At 32.4% G+C, this 16,780-nt stretch overlaps 1 protein-coding gene across 4 annotated transcripts; it reads right to left on the bottom strand.

Moving 5' to 3' along the window:
- Positions 1 to 6,496: 6,496 nt before the first annotated feature.
- Positions 6,497 to 15,107, bottom strand: LOC126695621 (MLO-like protein 6). Of its 4 annotated transcripts, none has more exons than XM_050392447.1 (14): positions 14,943 to 15,107; positions 14,786 to 14,843; positions 14,394 to 14,455; positions 13,664 to 13,780; positions 11,442 to 11,502; positions 10,736 to 10,824; positions 10,095 to 10,169; positions 9,753 to 9,841; positions 9,544 to 9,593; positions 9,233 to 9,273; positions 8,936 to 9,109; positions 8,226 to 8,261; positions 8,032 to 8,160; positions 6,497 to 7,070 (listed from the first exon to the last, which is right to left on the bottom strand). In XM_050392447.1, exons 1-14 carry the CDS (start codon positions 15,057 to 15,059, stop codon positions 6,576 to 6,578), a joined length of 1,593 nt encoding a protein of 530 aa, XP_050248404.1. In that variant the 5' UTR covers positions 15,060 to 15,107; the 3' UTR covers positions 6,497 to 6,575. The 4 variants fall into 4 exon arrangements, with proteins under 4 accessions (XP_050248404.1, XP_050248402.1, XP_050248401.1 ...); XM_050392445.1 differs by having other exon boundaries at positions 14,394 to 14,566; XM_050392444.1 differs by having other exon boundaries at positions 14,394 to 14,614.
- Between the last annotated feature and the right edge of the window lie 1,673 nt (positions 15,108 to 16,780).

The following is a 16,780-nucleotide window of genomic DNA, read 5'->3' on the forward strand; positions in this document are numbered from 1 at the left end:
TTAACAATAAGTTTTCAATTTTTAGCAAATAAACGGTATCCAAGTAGATCCTTAATTAGTTGTTAATAGTCCACTAATATGTAATCAAATTCAAATTAATTTTTATTAATATACAATGCAATTTGGTTGTTGACTTATTTGATGCGGCATAGTGTGAGTGTGTTCCAATTCCTCTTCGTTGTATTGGAAAAGTTGGTAGATCTATTTGGGTAGAAACCGACACTAATATCATTAATTAGCTGGGATGGTATATATTATATATTATGGGAAAGATTTATTTCACTTTTCTCCTTCTAATGTGGTGTCCAGAGTTTTCGAGTAACAAATTATATTCTTTCATCCTACGATATCAAGTAATTATAAAGAGTAATTCCTTGAAAATAACCTTAAAATGTTAATTAAAGCCTGTAGAGTAGAGTTGTTAAACAATTCATTTTCAGTTTTTAAATAATATTGATGGTGTCACAAATAATCCCAAGTCCATAACTCGTCCATATGTCTCGTCCAACGACAGAAGCAACAATAGGCGGAGAAAATTGCAAGCGTACCAACGAACCTCGTCTGTATATGGACGAGCTTAATACCTCGAGATCTACTCGTCATTTATGAACGACAAGCCTTCCAAGATGATCTCGTCCGTCTTTCACTAAAAGTGGACGAGATCATCCTGGAGGTCTCGTCCATCCTTACTATGGATGGACTAAAAGTGGACGAGCTCCTCATGAAGGTCTCGTCCATCCTTACTATGGATGGACGAGTTCATTGGCCCGTCCGACCTAGGTAACTTCCACAGCAGTTATGGAAGTTACTCTCAATTCTCCGGACTCCTCGATACTGGGAACGGTTATCAAACAGATAACAGTTCCACACACACTATATAAGGCTTCTTCGATGAAGGGTAAGGGGATTCAGACATTTTCTTACTTTTAAGAGAATACTTTTTCGTTACAGAGAGTTCAAAGTAACTAACTTGATCATCGGAGGATTTTTGGCCGGTCCTCACCAGTCCCCTCTGATTCTGTGTCTTTTGTATTACAGGAGATAGCCCGAAAATCAACGTTCAAGTCTTATCAACCCACTGATAATCAAGGAATCATCAAATATTATACACTTTTTCATCCATATATATTTCAAAAAACTACAAACAATATTACTCAAACTTCTCTACCAAAAGGGCCTAAGAGTTTATTTTATTTTATTTTTTTATTTTATTTTTTACAAGATAGAATTTCTACTCTAACATAATTTAAGTGTATATGTGTGTGAAATTTCCTCCTGGAAACTTGAACTCCGGTCCTTACCTCCCGCACCCTACAAATACTTATACTTATGGAATAACCACCACACCAAGAGTTTTGAAGTTAAATCTATCTAAGAGTATATTATACCATAAAACATCATATCTAGGGTTATATACATATATGGTTGCTGTTTTTGAACTGACATGCTTTTATGTTATCACCAAAAACGAAAATAAATATTAAAACCGTACAAGTTGACCAATCGACGTTACAATTTTCGATTGATCCTGTCTCCCACTTGCTGTAATATATGTTGGCTGAATTGGCAAACTGTGGGTTCTTGAATCTTGGCTGAATTGACAAACTGTGGGTTCTTGAATCTTATCATAGTTTACTTGACAAGTCATAGTTTTGTAAAAACCATTCTCAATTAATCTTTATCATAGAGTGAGCTCTAGCCTATTAGCCAGATGCATAAATCAGTTGGGTGTATGAGAAAGCTTGCTGTCCTTGATAATGGCGTGTCAAGGTTTTTCTCAACTTTTTTCCATTGAACCCAAGTCGACTGTAGAATCTGATAAGAATCCAATCCCAACTCGATTTCAATGGAACAGAAATTTGGCCAGATTAGGCTAGACTTGAACCCCACATACCCACACAAATTTGAAGTCACATTACCTAATCTACATATTTTAATCGAAGTCGGACAAACATAAGGTATATATCCTCAATTTGGCAGCCTGGCTTAACTTGTCATGTGGAATATTAGCGAGCACCCCCAACAACTATGTTGTCCCTACACACATATTCTATCATTCTAAAATGATGCAAAATTATAGAACCATAACGTGTTAGAAAGATGTTCTTGTAAGTCCCATTTTGTTGTTTGTCCCATCTAATTAAACTGTGTAATTAGTTCTTGTATTATTGTCAAATGTGGACCCTTCTGATAGTTCCATCAACATCATTGATGCAAACCCATTTATGCTTTGATGAGGAGAACATTCAGAAAAAAAAAAAACCGGGCTATTATATTATGGCTCATCTAATCTGTGCAAGTTAGCGCAAAGTATTTATCATTTGTACGCTAGATATAATTATTAATTTCCCCTTAGCGTGGAAAGAACCAATGATCTGCTATATGTATGCAAGGTTGTTTATGCAGTGGCACTTAGCTTTATGTCCATGTCCTATATTAATGAGGAGACCTAAACAAACCCATAAATTATAGGGTTTGTTGGTATGTCCTAATTTTGACAGATAATATACGTCTCTAAAATAATGTCTCCCAGTATCATTCTGAGGCCTCCCAAGTACCTACCCCCCTACCAAAACACACCCCCCCCCCCCACCCCCCCCCCCCCCCCCCCCCCCCCACAAAAAAAAATATATATATATTTCACAAAAAAGCTACTTAATTTAGAGATTTGAAAATGTGTGACCGGCCACTGAATAATATCTAAAACAATTAAAATGATCCAATATATATATGATTATTTACTGGTGTGAAAAAGCATCACTAACCGTATAATTAAGAAGTTTTTACGCAATTGTTGCTTCGGAAAAGTTTACTTATAAATAAAGTATAAAGTAGTTTTCCTTCAAATTAATTAGTTTGAAATCTATTTTAACTATTGTGTGGCGTTTTCTATGATTATCTACGTGTATCTTTGATTACATGATGACTAAGTTTTTTTTAAGAATATTAAGAATCTATTTGGAATCTGTTTATTTTGTTGCAACTAAATTTTTTTTTACTAAAAGTACTGTAGATAAAAGTAAAAGTTAGCTGAAATAGTATAGTGAGACCCATGGATAGTAACAAAAAGTACAGTGGGACCTATGAATAGTAGCAAAAATAATCTGAATAGTAAAATAAGTTAGCAAAAATAATTTTTGCCAAACTCACACTTAGTATTTTTAACACACATACACGGGAAGAGAGAAGAAAGTTTTAATAAAACCGACAGTGGTGTATATTCAAAATGACTTTACTCTTAGATACACAGTACAAGTTTTAAACCTTTTAATTCACACTCATTTTAAACAAATTATGTACTTTAATGTTCTATGTAAATGAATGGTAGTGGGTCTTACAAGAAGCAAGATAACTAGGAAGTTTTGGGCTGTCTCTTTTTTTAAGAAATAAAAAAGAATTGGTCCAAAGTTTTGGGATAAGTTTAAGGCAATAACTCTATATAGTCACAATAAATTTTTCAAAATATTTCACAACTTTTGAGCTGGTTAATTACTAATAGAAGATAATAAGGTAATATTAATAATAATCCCTAATAAAAACTTTTTTTATTTTTTTTATTTTTATATAAGATAGAAATTCTACTCTAACCTAATCTAAATATATGTGTGTGTGTAAAACTCTCTCTTAGATACTTGAATCCCGGCTCTTACCTCCACACCCCACACCCCACAAATACTTATACTTGTGGAATGACGATTGCACCAAAGGTGCGTGGTGGTAGTCCCTAATAAAAACTTACAAATTCAATTATTGTGAAAATTTGGAAAAAAAACTTAAATATAGTTATTTAGGTGAAGTTCCCCAATTAAATTTACCCATTTAGATGCTTTGATCGATGAACTATATGTTTGAATTTAATTGTCCTTAAAAAGATAACATTGATTTCATGTATCGGTCAATACAGTAACTTAAGTATATTTATTTAGGTGTTGTACGTGAAGTCCCCAATTAAATTCACCTATGTGGTTTTTATTTTTTATCAATGAGTCATATGGTTGAATTTAATTGTCATAAAAAATAATATTGATTTAATTGTATTGGTCATTACAATCATATGAGTGAATCTCTTTATTTTTTTGGATAAGAGTGATTTAAAAAAAAAAAAAAAATTCACATAGGTGAACTTAGTTAGAATATCTAAGGTTTTATATTTGAAAAATTATGCAATATTCCGAGATTGAATAGTGACATATTCTTTTGATCTCTTATTTAAGATAAATAGTAGATCCTATTATTATGAATTTTATTAGTAAGATTCACTATTATTGTACTCACTCATAGCATTACTCAAATTAAAAGTCCCCTTTCTAATTTTTAATTAAAAAAATTAAGGGGCTGTTTGGATTTTAAAAAATACTCACTCATCACTCAAATATCATCATTCATCATTTTATAACTCATTGCTTATCACTGAAAATATCACAACTTCCTAAGGTGGCATGTTTGACACTTGTTTCCAACTTTAATAACTCAAAAAATTTTACTTTTTGTGGGACCCTTGGATTGACTTAGTATAGCTTTTACTTCTTATTATTATTATTTTTTCCTTCAACCCCCAATACCCAAACTCACCAAACCCAAAACTTCTTATTTTATTTTTATTTTACCTTCAACCCCCAATACCCAATCTCACTGAACCCAAATTGTTCTCAAGCATCGTTCATTGCCTCCCTCTTCATCCATTCACTGAACCCAGCACCCAACTGAAAAAAAAAAAAAAAAAAAAAAAAAAAAAAAAAAAAAAAAAAAAAAAAAAAGAAAAAAGAAAAAAAAAAAACATCACCGTTCAAACCATAAAACATCAAACCAATCCACCATAGTAGATTCGGCCATTCACACCACCAACACCACAACACATTACACTATAAAGCTTAGAAAGAACTAAAAGAGGGAAAACAGAGAAGAGAAAAGATCGCGAGAAGTGAAGAAAGAAAGAAATAAAAAGAAAGAGAACCCATGCCCATAAACCCAGTGAAAAGGAATGGAAAAAAAAAAAGAAAAAAAAAATTGCACCCAATGTGAAAAGGAAAGAAAAAGAAGAAAAAGAGAACCTAAGCCTAGAAACCTAGTGAAAAGGAATGGAAAAATAAGAAAAAAGAAAAAAATGTAACCAAACCTAGAAACCCAATGTGAAAAAAAAAAAAAAGAAAAAGGAAGAACCCAAGCATAGAAACCCAGTGGAAAGGTATGGAAAAAAAAAAAGAAAAAAATGCAACTAAACCCAGAAACCAACATAAAAAAAAAAAAAAAAAAAAAAAAAAAAGGTGATCCAAACCCAGCATTAAAGACAAAAAAGAAAAAGAAGACAACTGTGTTGGAGAGAGCAAAAGGTTTGACCGTGGGTCCCTCAATGTGCGTGTATTTGTAAAAATATCATCATAACTCTGTTTCCATAACTTGAAAATACCTAAAATATGTTTCCAGTTTTCAAAACTCATCACTTAAAAATCAGAGAATTGAGTGATGGAAATAAAACTTGAAAACAAATCCAAACAAGCTTCTCTCCATGGGTCCTATCATTTTTGAGTGATAAGTAATGGAAATAGAGTAATGAGTAATAGAAACACCAAAGACCAAACAGGCCAAAAACACTTGAGTTGGGAGGGACTGCTTACTAAAGAAAAGAAAAAGGCCAAAAACAAAAGAAAGAAAGCACAACGCTGCGTTTTGAGTAATAAAATGAAAACGGTAATGAGCCAAACTATGTCGTTTTGTTGATGTTAAAACATCAATTTCCAACGGAAACCAACAACTCCAATCCACAACCAGGTTGATAAGCCCTAATTCTGAAAGTTGGGTGTGTGCGCACATTGAAGAGAGAGAATATGGAATTTTCATGAAGCCCTTTGAGAAATGCAATATTTTTTGGGTATTGCATTGCATTGCTTTTCCATTGTTAATGTTATTCTGTGTCTTGTTTTATATTTTAAGATCCTAGCTCCTAATTGGTGTATCTGTGGATTTTTCTTGGGTGGGTTTTCTAGGAAATTGCAAATTCTGATTCAATTTATGGTTTAACTTAGAATGAGATTATTTTGGTTGTTCCTACTTCCAACAATTGGTCCAAAGCTGAATTTGGTTCTAAAATTTGAAATGGGTATATTCTTAATAACCCAAACCCAATGTTGGCATTTGGGAAAACGATTTGGAGTTCTGGCTTTGGATTTAGTCTATTTAAATGAGATATTAAGGTTACTTAAAAGGTTAAAACTATTATTTAGAGTGTTAAACTGTAATGCATCAAAATTGGCTCTCTTTTATGTATGTATGTATTAAAATGTTACATGACATGACATTGATGGTTGATACCTCATTTATTTGAGTTAATTATGTATCTTGGAAAGTCAGACCAGAGTGATTAGTTTTTTTCTATATACAAAAAAAATTGTTGTTGTTGATGTTGTTTTTGTTGCTGTGTTGTGCTTGTGGTATGTTCCTTGAATAGATTGCATCTGCACTATACGAATTAAGAGTGTGGAGCTTCTAAGTCACTAAATTGATGAGATGCTGTAAAATGGGAGTTAAGAGAAAGAATATTTATGAGGAAAGTTATACATTAACGGGAGCAGAAATCATTATATATCATTATCAATGTGCTGGTGATCGAAGACAGATAAAATGTCATCTTCTTCGGTGATTGAAGTGATTTCTCCCGTGCCCCTACTACTTTCTGGTTCTTTCCAGCTGCTCCCAAAGGAGATCTCACCATTGTAGGTTCCTCTGGTTATGATCACTGGATTTGCTTCCTCTTTGGTGATTTCTGTAGTTGAAAGGATTGTTATAGCTGGGTTAGGAGTATTGGAGGAATGCACTTCCTGTTCTGTGATTTCTGGGGCTGAGGAAGAAGGGCTCATGACTTCTAATGGAGGACGGTGTTCATAGTCTGGGAGATTTTTCCTTTGTATTCCTGTTATTGAAGTGTCAGCAATGTCAGGAGGCAATGAATTTAATGAGTGTATACTTGAAGTGGATCGATTTTTGGAAAGGCTGCGTCTGGCATTCTTCTGCCAATTTTTGAGACCTCTAACTACGCGCTCGGTAAACACTGCGGTCTTCATGCTAGAGCCCATCTGTGACAGTCATTGACCAGAGTTAAAAAAAAAAAAAAAAAAAAAAAAAAAAAAAAAAAAAAAAAAAAAAAAAAAAAAAAAAAAATCAATTGAAGTTACAAGTCAAAACCCAACTCAATTTTTATGCGCCTGTTAAGATGTGAAATATGTGTGTGAGTGTTAATTCTATTGTTGTCATTCCTTTGTATTCACACAGACTTTTGACACCAGATGACATGATGAGTGTAATGTAGCCTGTGGAGCTGCCCATGCTTAAAGAATTTCAACTGTGGCCTTAAATACAACTTTAGCTTTCTTTACCTTTAGGAACTTTTTGACACAATTTTGGACTGTTTTAGTTGATTACTGGAGCAATAACTTTCTGATGAAGGAGCAGCCAAACTTCGTCTGTTCAAAGTTATTATTTCAGGGTACCAGAATATTTAAAGTTATTTCTATAAATCTTCTACACATCAAGGGTGTAAACCCCTTGTTTTTAACTCTATGGAAGAAGCGTCAATCTTAGGCTCCTAATCTTACTAGCTTGGTTCTAACATTCCTTTGCTGGTACATTGTTTCTACAATTGTTGTAATCATGGAATTGCTTACAATGTTACCCTGATTCTAGATTTTTTTAAACCTCATTCGGTAGAAATACTAGTTTGCATTTTGTTGATACATTAAAATTAGAATTCTCATACTAATTTTTGGTAATAGAGTATCTGTTTTTGTAGCCTGCTTATCTCTCTCTCTCTCGCTCTATATATATATATATATATATATTATTTCATTTTTTGGACTTCAGGAATTGGTTCCATTATCTTCTATATATTCAATTTAAAACTCTCTCTATCTCATTAATAAATATTTAGTAACTTGCTTGTGAATACAAATGTTTTACATTATAAATTTATAATACAGCAGCCCATCATTTATTGGATTCCTGTATTCCTTTTAGCGTAGGGAAGGGATATGTTTGTACCTGGGTGACAAGTGCATAAAGAGGCAGGGTGACATAACCACAAATGAGCTGCACAGCTATGCCCATGGTAATTCTTATGGTGAAGTCCTCCGTTTTTTCATTGAAGCAAGACCTTAGGCCATACTCGTACTGTTATTGACAATGAGTCAGCTTAGGATGTAAAAATCTTGAGTTTACAAACTTAAGATACCTACCCATGTCCAGATGAAAAATGCCAACTGAAAGGAGTTCTGCAAAAAATACATCAGCTTTTAGGATTTTATCATGTATGTAGAAATCCATATAGGATAAACTTCCTTTTGTTTGTGTTCAAGAAGCATATGCTAATTTATGAGCACTCACTCAAATTCAACTGGACTTTCCAAAAATGTTCAATTTCTTTTCATATATAATTGCAAAATTTTACATGAATTTGTGCTGATATAGGAATGGTTAATCTTCATTGATTTTCATAATATCTGTCTTTTTTCATTGAAGGGGAAGTTAATATCCATTCTACAATTAAGGGTAAGTCACATTACTTTCAATGTGCAAGAAGACTACTCTCTATATTGGTCTGGAAAAGATATGGCAAATTTTTTTATGAATTTTGGTTCCTCCATTACATTTTGATGTTTGGATTTAAACAAAAGATAGGATGTAAGAAAATGTAGATAGAGTATCTAGTTGTGTGGTTTCACTACATGAATATTCATATTAATGTTGAATATATTATGCCTCTGTACTTCAAAAGGGACTACCTGTTATGGAAGGATCCGGGTTGTTAGATTACATGGGGACTCGCATAAGGAGATGCATGGATGGTCTAGATCTCTAAGTTGTAGGATTGTAGAGGAAAAAATTAAAATTGATATGCTTTTGTTTCAATTAGATGTGTATAACCAATGTTTATGATATTCTATACCTGGATCAGGTTGAGCTGGAGGAGATGGAGAAGCCAATTGGGTTGACCAAACCAGAAATAATCATCACTAGGCTTCACAAGAAAAGTTCCTTGAGTCACAGGGTTTTCCTTGCAACTCTCCATACTCATTTTGGTTAATGTGACTTCCAGCTTTGTCCCCACAACCAGAACAATCTTCATATAAAAATGATAGCAGACAAAAGCAACATCAGGGAAAAAATCAATAAAAAATAATAATGTGATTTCATCAAGCATGATATTAACAATGTGTTACATAATATTGTTGATTGATCTCACCACCAGGGGAATAAAGGGTAGCCAACAGTAATTATAAAATTCTGCAAAAATGGCAGGTAGAACAGTGTTAAAAGAATGTGACTTATTTTTGCAAAATACCACTACACCTCTGAAATATGGTCATTCTAAGTTATAAAAATATAAGAAAACTATATTCAATTCATTTGCTTACCATAAATTCTGCAAAAATGGCAGGTAGAACAGTGTTAAAAGAATGCGACTTATTTTTGCAAAATACCACTACACCTCTGAAATATGGTCATTCAAAGTTATAAAAATATAAGAAAACTATATTCAATTCATTTGCTTACCATTTGCGCTGAAAAATATGAATAGTATGGAAAAGATCCAGATGTAGAACCTGCAAGAGTGAACCAAAAAATCTTATAGCTTGAATTATTGTCCTATATCTTGTCATCACTATTTTTAGTTTCCTTCTTATATTTTTCTAATTTATACATGTCATGTACATGGATCTAGTCAATCTGGTATGAATTTTATATTTTGCAATTGTCTTTACCTGATTCCAACAATCTGCTCAAAATCATCATCAAAAGCCCTGGTAAGAAGTTTGTGGAAGTTGAAATTGCTGCCTGCAGCCACATTGGCCTGCATAACCAACCAGGGAAATTCAGTTCTAAGCTTTGAAGGAATATTGACATCTCACTTGGGTTTTTGAACTCATGAGGCATGCTTTATTCTGGCCTGAACACATTGTAAACTTATTCAGTGTTTTGTTTGACATGTTTATTACTGCTTTAAAGTCAATGCCTAAGGCTTTTTACATCTTTTATAGTTAAGATTGTATCCATAGCTTTACATGCTTTCTTCTCAGCCAAATTGTCTTGATGATCTGACTTACCCTAATGAACCCATTGCGAAGGGTTAAGTAATCAGTTTTTGAGACTGAACCACTGAATTGTCGAGCGAAGCAAGCCTAAAGAATAGAAAATGTCATTAGTGTCTTTGGAACCGTAGTCAAGGAAATGTGGCTTTCAATTGCTTGATGAAACCATTGTATTTGGAGATATATATATATATATATATAATTTTTTTATAATTGGCTTCAATTAAACTATTGAAGAGGAGCAGCCTGATTTTTAGCAAACATTAATTAGGTACATTTTCACAGTCACAAGAGAAATCCTTTTAATATTCTATTCTCAGGCACTTTTCTTTGTCTCTTTTTCCTTCTTCTTTCCACCCCACCCTCCCCCCCGCCCCGTGTTTTTTGAGGTCGAATCTTTCGCAATGTACACTAATGAATCAGACTGCATTTTTGCACAAAATAGTTTGCTTATGCATTTGAAACCTTTGAATACCTCAAAATAGTGTCACCCGCTCGAAAGAAGAAGGGGATGAAAGAAGATGTAAGAATAAACGTATTGAAACTACGTGCTGAAATCATTAGATATCATTCACCTTTGAGAATTTATTCATGTCATTTGGCACTTATATTGAGCTAATTGCTGCAGGTTAGGTGCTGATATTCTACTCACTTACCAGCCAAAGTAAGAGGGGGTGATTACTCCAGAACTTCAGATGACGTCTCCCAAAAGATGTTTGGCGGGTAAGCCGAAATCTCCTTGCATCTGTACATATGAAATTATCATTAAAATAAATATTTTATGGATACATTTTGGAATTTGATGCTGTGTATATTTGTTTATGATTAGAATTTATACTTCTGTAGGATGTCTTGTATATATAAATTCCTTTATCCATCTAGTTTGATGAAACTGTAGTTTGATGTTGGTCAAAAAATAAATGTGATACTTTCTGTCCAGAATACAGATATAAAACTTATAAACAAATTATCGAATGCATAATGATAACTGTAAAGATGAATGAGGTTCCAATAATTTTTTGTGCTGATGTTTTTGTCACATTATCTGTGCAGTATAGGCTTCGAGATCATTCATTGCATCTTGTGGAATTGTCTTCATGATTCTAGTAAAAAAGGATAGTAGACCTTGATCGGGCAGCCTATGTTCAATATGGAATGAAGATTGCTCCATAATTTTAACAGTTAAGAATGCCTGTAATTTCATTCTAGCCTTCGCTGCAGTCACTGCTATGACTTGCATTGCATAGGTACAACAGTTGGAGCAAATGTGACTATAACAATAAAAATTCACTAGAGTAGCTAAGGAGGGCCATCTTAATACATAGAGCAATGAAAATAACATAGAGAAACAATATAGGTTACCATTAGCAATCTGATGATGAAGTGTCCAAGTCTCTTCCTCCCATGCTTTCCATTTACTCATCTGTTTATCATATATATATATTTTCAAAAAGTTAAAAGCAACATAAAATACAATGGCTACCTGTAGAAATTATTTTTATGATCTTCTTAGTAATAAGAATATGAAATAAATTGATGATCATTTTTACTTTTCTTTTTATGTTTTACAAGTGGGCACTACACTTGATTAGTATTTAGTTATAATGATGAGAGACATAAGAATTAATGATTAGGGCTATTGATTAATGTGATGTGTTGAATGTCAACATCAAATGATGAACTTAATAACGATTAAGCTCTGACAAGACTTAAATACGATATAGGATTAAAGATGCTGCAGAGCAGGTCGGAATGGGAATGTGCCAGGTTTGGGAGAGAAAAAAAGGCATTTCCAAACCCAGACCCATTAAAAATTTTCCATCTCAAACTCTTCCCCTTTAAATTTGAAAAACCTAAACCCATCCTGAGCCTGTCCATATATCTTACCATGAGTTAGGTTGAATGGCCAGGTTAACTTAAAATTCAACATCTAAAATACTATTTAAGCACTTTTACACTAACTTAATTGATATTTATAATACAATCTAAACATAATCGAGCTCTATAACTACTCAATCATCATCATAATTCATTATGTTCGAACCGCTAGAAAAATATTGTAAATCCAATATAGCATTTTAATTTTTTTTACATCACATAAAATTAAGTTCTAACTGTCCATTAAATATTAGAAGTAAAAACACCACCTAAGTTGTTTAACCACATATCACTTCCACTTTCCATTCTCCAAAATCTTTCAATACAGTACGATTAAGAAATTATATGACTTAAAAAGCTACTAATCCAAGCCCTTCCCAAGTCCTAGTGGACTTAAAAACATTTGAATCCAAACCCATTCCATACCCATTTAAAAATCTCAAACTCTTATCATTAGGTCGGATCAGTTTGCGATGGAAAACCCATTAAATCTGACGCATTGCCATCCCTAAAGCAGAGGGGCTAGCAGAATATTGTTGTCCATGGCCTGGCCATGAAATACCTCAAGCTTAATTTTAGTTCACATCCAGCCTAGCCCGGGTTTGTGCTTATTTTTTCTTCTAAAGGGAAGAAAAAAAGAAGGGGTAAAAAAGAAAATAACGAAAATGACAATGGTTTAGGCTTACTGAGAGGGAATGGAGCTAATTCTGCAGTCAAGTTAGAATAAATGACAAATGTCTTGGTGTAGTAAAATGGTAAGTACTGTATTTATCCAATTAATTGACCTAATAATGAAAATATATATTTGCCCTTTCCAAAGGTGGAAAACTGGAAATGTAATGATCTGCATAATTAAGGTTTATTCAATTAATTGATCAAATAAATATTCAACAGAAAACTGAGTAATAAAAAAAGTACTTTATTTATCTTCCTAAGATAAAGTAGGTTAAATTTATGATCCTCCATGTATTCCACAGTTGTCTTTGTTCATCAGAAGAGATAAATTACAAAAAAAGTATAGATCAGGATACTCTAAGTCTTTAAAAAAGATAGAGCCACTAGCAATAGCAGAGGAAAGAATATGCTCATATACTCTATCTTTTTTGTTATATTGCTGGGGATTATGATTCTTGAGTTGTTTATATTTTGACTTAATTAAGGCTTTACCAACCAAAATTTATTCCTGTTGGGCCCGACAGATAATTTTGTTGAAAGAATTGCTTTTCAATTGATTGTTTTCCATGATGAGAACAATTCATGTCACTATGCAAGGAGATTCCTAACCACACAACTACTCCCCCACAACCAAAAAAAAAAAAAAAAAGATTCAAGATCAAAAATATATTTTTTGATAAAATATCTATTATTCTAAAAACTTAAATTGTTAAGAAATGGTGAATTTAATCATTTCATTTAACCATAATCTTAATACTTGCCTTCACGTGTGGACCCAAACTTATTATGGGGGGGCCCAACACATGAGATTTTTAACAATTTAAATGTGAGGTAAAGTGGAGGTTGGGATTGAACTCAGAATCTCTTGCTTTGACACTGCATTAAATTACCAGTTGCTCCAAAAGTTTAAGTTGTTAGGAAATAGTGAATTTAATCATTTAGCCAAAATTCTAATATATTTAATGAAACTGTGAAAAGTACCAACAACTAGCTAACATATAAGTTTTGCAAGAATTGAACTGCTTCAATACCTTGGCCATCCCAAGACACATAGTTAATATGCAGTACAAAACATGAAACACTGCTAAGAAAGAGATGAAGACATTTAGATGCATGGTTCCTTCCCTTGACACTAGAGAAACCATTCCCTATGAAATAAGAGAAAAATAAATATTAGAAGCAGTGAATCTGGTATCATAGACTCATAGTAATTAATAAGTTCATAAGCCCCTTCATCAATGTCCCAAAGGACACTCCAATTTGTCCTTTTTAGTGAATTGTTTTAGGAACAAAGTTTCTCTCTAAACTAGTTTAAAGAAAAACCCTACAAACTCATCTTATATCTTTATATTGAGTGTGAATTTTGAAAATTTAACCGTTAGATTGCATGTTCTTATTACATTCTTAATGCTTACAAAATTTCAAGAAGATAAAAAATCAATTGCTATGTCATCAAATAAATGTTATAATTTCAAGTTTTTGTGATCTAAAGTTGTATATAAAAAATAAGTTAATTAATCAAATAGTAAATAACATCCAATTTGAACAAAATTTGACACGTATGTTAAGAATATAAAATTCAACGGTTAGATTTTCAAAATTTACACAAAAAAAAGAAATATATGAGAAATTTGAAGAGTTTCTCTTCAAACTAATTTAGAGAGAAACTTTGTTTTTGTTTTAGCATGTGAAATATTCGTAAAAACAAATTATAAGTGATTATTGGAGATTGATGAAGTACAAAAAATTGATATTCTTTACCTTTGATTCACAGTAATTATCATCCATGATTTCATTAGAAAGTATTGCACTGGAATTTGATCCTGAAATTTGTGTCTCTGATGAGAAAACTGGTTCTAATAACTTGACAGGATCTTTGCATGGATGAAAAGAATTTGCCACAGCTTGAGTGATGCAAATTTTTGATATGGGTCCTTCCATTATTTCAAGAAGCAATGATATGAATCCGAAATTCATCATTTCTATGATAAACATTAGTGACCATTTAGTAATCAAACATGTCATAGAGCAAAATTTGTTTATAAGAACTAGAAATGAACTTGAACTCTCACCAATATAATAGAAAGCCTATCGACAAGTCTTATACTTTTTTCATTTTTCTTATTGCAGGAGGATGCTAGGCTCGTACTAACCTGTTTTGATCTTGACCAAAGCACTATATAGGGCTTTTCTGCTCCTTTTCCTGAGAAACTGAAGCATGCAAACCAACCTCATTATCTAAGGCACACCCTTATAGACCCCATAGTCCTATACACATTAAATGATCAAATAACTATGTACAACTTGTACCTCAGTTAGATAGTGGAGACCAGCATCAATCATAAAAGATAGCAGAAAGAAGGACAAGCAAATAGTTGAGACAGCCCATGTTGGTGTTTCTTCAAGAGAACCTTTCCCTCTGTCCATCTTATCTCCCTATGTCTTCTTTGTCTATGCATTTGCCTATACAGACTTAGTTTATATAAACATTTTAAATAAGTGACAGCAAGGTAGAGGATTTGTCAAACACATCCCAATCTGATTGGAATCACTCCAGTACGGGACAGCTCCCGTACGGTACGGTGAGGATTTGTCAAACACATCCCAATCATATAAACAAACCAAAAAAATTCATGCATTTTGAAAAGTTGTGCATGTCACTATACAAGTAAGTTAATAAATTCAGCAATACTTTGGCACTGCACCAAATAAACAAACCAAAAAAAGTCAGCAGATATGGTTAAAATAATATAGAATTTCTTATCAAAACAACTGTAGTAGCTGGTAAGTGTAACTTAGTTTTTTCTTTCTTCCTTTTTTGACATCAATTAACCTAGACTTTCACCTCATCAATGGTAGGAAAGTTTCAATATTTGGGACTTTGAAAGTTGGAACAAACTTTATTTATCTTGATTTTTTTATTTTTTTTTCATTCCTTTTGTGCGGTTCCCTTTAGCTGTATGAAGAGCTACTCTCATTATGTTTGGTTCCTTATGTTGTGTATTTAGGAATTATAGTGTATCTGATCAAATAATTGCATGATTTCTCTGAGTAATAGACTTAAACTCCTCTCCTGACTCCAAAGTAATGAATTTGGTTGGTAGAATAGCTAGACCTAGATGTCATATACACCTTTTTGACTAAGATGTCATATACTCTTAAATTGTCTAAATACATGTATAAAATGTCAACTATGAGCTCGTTTTAAAGGTATAAATGTATAATCTCGTTTCTGATTTCACACTTAATGACCCACCAACGGTATTTATAAGAGTACTGCACTGATCTTTTTTACCTGCTATTCTGGTATTTATAAGAGTACTGCACTGATCATGATCAGTGCAGTACTCTTATAAATACCAGAATATCAGGTAAAAAACATGGACTTCATCACTTACAAAATATGGAGCTCACATAGTCAAGATACTATTTTCGAGTTTAAAATTTGATCTAGCCAAAATGAGGACGAATACCAAAATGAGGACGTGTTATATTTTGATTTATCAGGAAGATGCAATAATTCAAACAATGTCAAGTGGACATCAATCCTGCACTTATTTAATTAAGTAATATTCTTTGAGTAAACAAAGTCAATTCTTGAGCATACGTAAATCAAAGTAAATGTGCTTATCAATATGTAAGATGTAACTTGGCTTATTCTGAGTCTATAGGAGAGGAAACTGTTTTATAGATTCCCCTTAACAAAGATTAAATATATATATATATATATATTTATATATATAAGGATTTACTAATATGTGCGCTTAGGGCATATATTAATAAACCATTTTAAAAAAAAATTATGGAAAAACGAAAAAGTAATTAAGGTTATATTTGGTAACAATTTTTGTTTTCTATTTTCAAAAGCTTGTTTTTGGGAATATTAAAAAAAAAAAAAAAAAAAAAAAAAAAAAAGAATTCTTGTATTTTTGAAATCAAAAACATATTTGGTTAGTTGAAATTTAAAAGATAGTTTTTGGAAAAAAAAATAGAAAATACTAAAATATGCTGTTATTAAGATTTGAACTCTAATGCTAACTCATTAAATGAGTTAGATTCACTAAATTAAATGCGTGTTTTTATTGACTTTTGAAAATTAGAAACTGAAAACAGTTTTTTTGTATGGTTTCAGTTTCCTTCACAAATTG

Source organism: Quercus robur, chromosome 8, assembly GCF_932294415.1.
Source record: "Quercus robur chromosome 8, dhQueRobu3.1, whole genome shotgun sequence".
In the NCBI taxonomy this organism is placed as follows: Eukaryota; Viridiplantae; Streptophyta; class Magnoliopsida; order Fagales; family Fagaceae; genus Quercus; species Quercus robur.